Consider the following 3,625-nt stretch of genomic DNA (forward strand, 5'->3'; position numbering starts at 1 on the left):
CCTTCAAGGCTCAGGGGTCCAAGATTATCTTCTGTGTCTGTGTTAATTGGTTTCCCTTTTCTTTGTTGAAGAGGGTCTGTGCAATCCTTCCGCCTAGTCTGCCATCTTGCCAGCAGCCTGCCAATAATAATAGTTTTAAAACAGAGAAAAACAAGCAAATTAATAACCAGAAAAAAGAAAGGGAAAAATAAAAAAAGAAAAACAAAAAAATCAGGAGAGAGCAGGGCAGGTTACCCAGGCTCTGTCAGAGCACACAGACTGGGATGGATTTCCTGTGGGCCCAGAAGGTTTGTGGGAGTGGGTGATGACTGCACCTCCGTTCACCAAGTGTGTGTGGGGTATAAGAGTAACAAGAGGAATGTCGCATCTTTTCAGGCTTGCAAGTCTGGAGTATCCTTGGGGTTGCTGGCAAGCAGAACGTGTTCCTAAGCCCCGGAATCTGCGAGAGCACTGTCTCTTTAAATATCCAAAATAGTCAAGCCGCTTTTAAACATTCAAGATGGTGACACCCTCCTGACAGGAAAAAGTCCACAGCTCAGCCCGCCTTCCTCTTCGCTGCTTCTCCTTTTATTCACCAGCCACCAGAGCAGTCCTCCGTGCAGCCCCTGGCTATCAGGGCTAATTTTTAGGTTAATTCTTAGGTCCTACTAGACTCATAACTCTCCATGTCTGTACCATGCCATCAGGATCACTCAGGATCGTTGCCAGACTGCAGCTCTGTCTGTCTCCTTTTTGGTATTTTCACACAAATTCTTCTGCTAGTTGAGGTTTAGTCCAGTTCTATAACCTTCCCTTCAAGGCTCAGGGGTCCAGGATTATGTTCTGTGTCTGTGTTAATTGGTTTTCCTTTTCTTTGTTGAAGAGGGCTGTGCAGTCTTCCTGCCTACCCCGCTATCTTGCTGGTTCTAGGTGTATTTTTAAAATTTATTCTGCTTGGTGTTCTCTGAACTTCCTGGATCGGGTGGTTTGGTGTCTCTCATTAATTTTGGGAAGTTCTTGGCCGTTATTACTTCAACTATTTATTTTGGTCCATTCTCTCTTCTCCTTCTGGTAGTATTCAAGGTATACGTATGTCACACCTTTTGAAACTATCCCAAGTTCTTGGATATTCTGTTTATTTCTTGTATTTCAGTTTGGGAAGAAAGTTCTCTTGACATATCTTCAGGTTCTCTAGTTCCTCCTTCATCCATGTTCATTCTGTTGATGTAACCATCAAATACAATCTTTATTTCTATTATAATGATTTTCATTTAGAGCATTTCCTTTTGATTGTTTCTTAGAGTTTCCATCTCTCAACTTACATCACCACCTGTTCTTGCATGTTATTTACTTTTTCCATTCACCCCCTTAACATATTAATCATAATTATTTTAAATTGTGTATGATAATTCCAAAATCTGTGCCATATTTGGGTCTGATTTGAGGCTTGCTTTTTCTTTACAGACTGTGTTTTTACCTGCCTTTGACGCTAGTCTCCTCCTGCTTGCTTTTGTTGAAAGCTGAAAATGGGTAATAGGGATTGAGGTGAATTGGCCTTCAGTGAAATTTTGTTAATAGGGATTGGACTGTGTTTAATGTTTGCTGTGGCCATGGGTACCAGGGATTTCAAAATCCTTTGTTGTCTTTGTTTTTGTCTTCTCTGTTGTGTTTAGGTTTACCTCTGGATGCCTTCTTAAAAAGAGTTGGAGGCTTGCAGCTCTTTTAGTTGTAATCTAATGTTATTATACCTGGAGCTCTGTTGATGTGGTGGTAAGGTGTGGGGAAGGGGAAACAGTCTATAATTTTATGATTAGATTTCCATCTTTTATGGGCTTGTCTTCCTGGGCTGTGATTTTTCACCAATGTAACCTTTTTATTTTTTTTCCTCCCTCCCTTAGATGAGACAGAGGGGCTAGAGGTAGCTGGAGATGGGTAACTGCCCTTCTACTTTTGTGAGATAAGTCAATTTCACTGAGAAATAAGCTTTTGAAAATGCATTGGACATATTTCAGCATGGTGTTTTTCTCATCCCTCTGATGGCACTGTGGTTAAAGCATTGGACTGCTAACCTAAAGTTTGGCTGTTCAAGCCCACCAGCTGCTGTGTGGTAGAAAGATGAGGCAGTGTGCTTCCATAAATATTTCTAGCCTTGGAAACCCTATGGGACAATTGTCTTTTGTATAGGGCTGTTATGAGTCAGAATTGACTTGATGGCAGTAGGTTTTTCTGTCCAAAGACATGAGGTGATTTTCCTTGGCTTGTCACAGTGGTGTCCTGGTGGGGTTTCTGGAGGTGAAATCTATGCTAACGTAGGGGTTCCTAAGACCGTGGTACTTAGGAATTTCTTACTGTCAGACTAAACACACTCAACTCCCAGCAATTCATCAAAATTACTGTTTAAGTGTTCCTATGAGTTTATAGCTTCAGCAGCTTCTGCTCCAGCTAAGCTGGATTCACCTGTATTTCTTGGGATACTTCTGTCTCTCTATATTTTGGGGTGACAGTTTGCCCTGTGACCTCAGTTTTCTGAGGAGTCTAAGAAAAGTTGAATTTTATTCTGTTCAGCGAAAATGGAGTAACAATTTCCATTCTTTCTTCATGTGGAACTGAAACAGTAAGTCTGATTAACATATTAGCCACAAACATCTTCTGTAGTAAATTGTCTGGAAAGCCAGAGTGATTTTGGGCTTCTTTTGAATCATTGCGTTAGTGTTTTGTTTTGTTTCTTTTCGCAGTTCTGTAATACATTTTAAGCAACTTTATTTTTCAACAGATGTCAGGAAGAAGGTGCATTTTGGTAGCATACATGATGCAGTACGAGCTGGAGATGTAAAGCAACTTTCAGAAATAGTAGAACATGGAGCCAGCATTAATGAAGTTGATATTCTCCATAAATTTACCCCTTTACATTGGGCAGCACATTCTGGAAGCTTGGAGGTAAGAATATACATAAATTAATTAAACTCAGGTAGATTTACAGCCATAGCAGTTTCATAAATATACTAAATAGGGCTAAGACTTTATGCTGGGTTCTGTAAGTATTCTTCATTTCAGTTCATTCTAATACTTGGATGTTCCTGTTACTTTGGTTTCATAACAAATCTGTTAAAACTTAGAGGCGTAAAACAACTATTTGTTTATGGTCATCAGTGGGCCAGGAATTTGGACCATAGAAACAACTTATCTCTGCTTTACAATGTCTGGACTTTGAGCTGGAAGATTAAAGAGCTGTGATTGGAATTTTATGAAGGCTTGTTCAGTCAGGTGTCTTGTGGTTTATGCATTAGGTTGGGCACTTTAATTCTTCTCCTTGTGGGCTCATTCATGTGGTCCCTCAGCATAGATAGTCTGTGCTTCCTCAAAACATGGTAGCTAGGTTTCAAAGGTAAGCATCCCAGGAGGTCCGAGTGGAAGCTGTACCACTTTTTTTTTTTTTTTTTCAATTGTGATTTGGGTGAAGATTTACAGAGCAAATTCACATTCCACATAGCAGTTCACATACACTTTGTCTCATGACATTGACCACAGTTTACCACAATGCAACAGCTCCCGTCCCACTTCCTCCCCATAGTTACCTCTTCCCAGTGTCCATCCTTCCATGCACTCTTGCCCCCTGAGGTGTCTCCCTGTGCATAAGCAGCCCTTC

The 3,625-nt window shown here is 40.7% G+C and overlaps 1 protein-coding gene across 1 annotated transcript in view; it reads left to right on the forward strand.

Moving 5' to 3' along the window:
* ANKRD42 (ankyrin repeat domain 42) overlaps window positions 1-3,625 on the forward strand; it is a 181,988-nt gene that overhangs the window by 27,361 nt on the left and 151,002 nt on the right. The window contains 1 exon segment of the mRNA XM_042781710.1: window positions 2,753-2,916. Within this exon segment, the coding sequence (XP_042637644.1) occupies window positions 2,753-2,916 (164 nt within the window).

The sequence above is a fragment of the Orycteropus afer genome, unplaced genomic scaffold, assembly GCF_000298275.1.
Source record: "Orycteropus afer afer isolate SDZICR_OR568_19922 unplaced genomic scaffold, OryAfe1.0 scaffold00154, whole genome shotgun sequence".
Taxonomy (NCBI): domain Eukaryota; kingdom Metazoa; phylum Chordata; class Mammalia; order Tubulidentata; family Orycteropodidae; genus Orycteropus; species Orycteropus afer.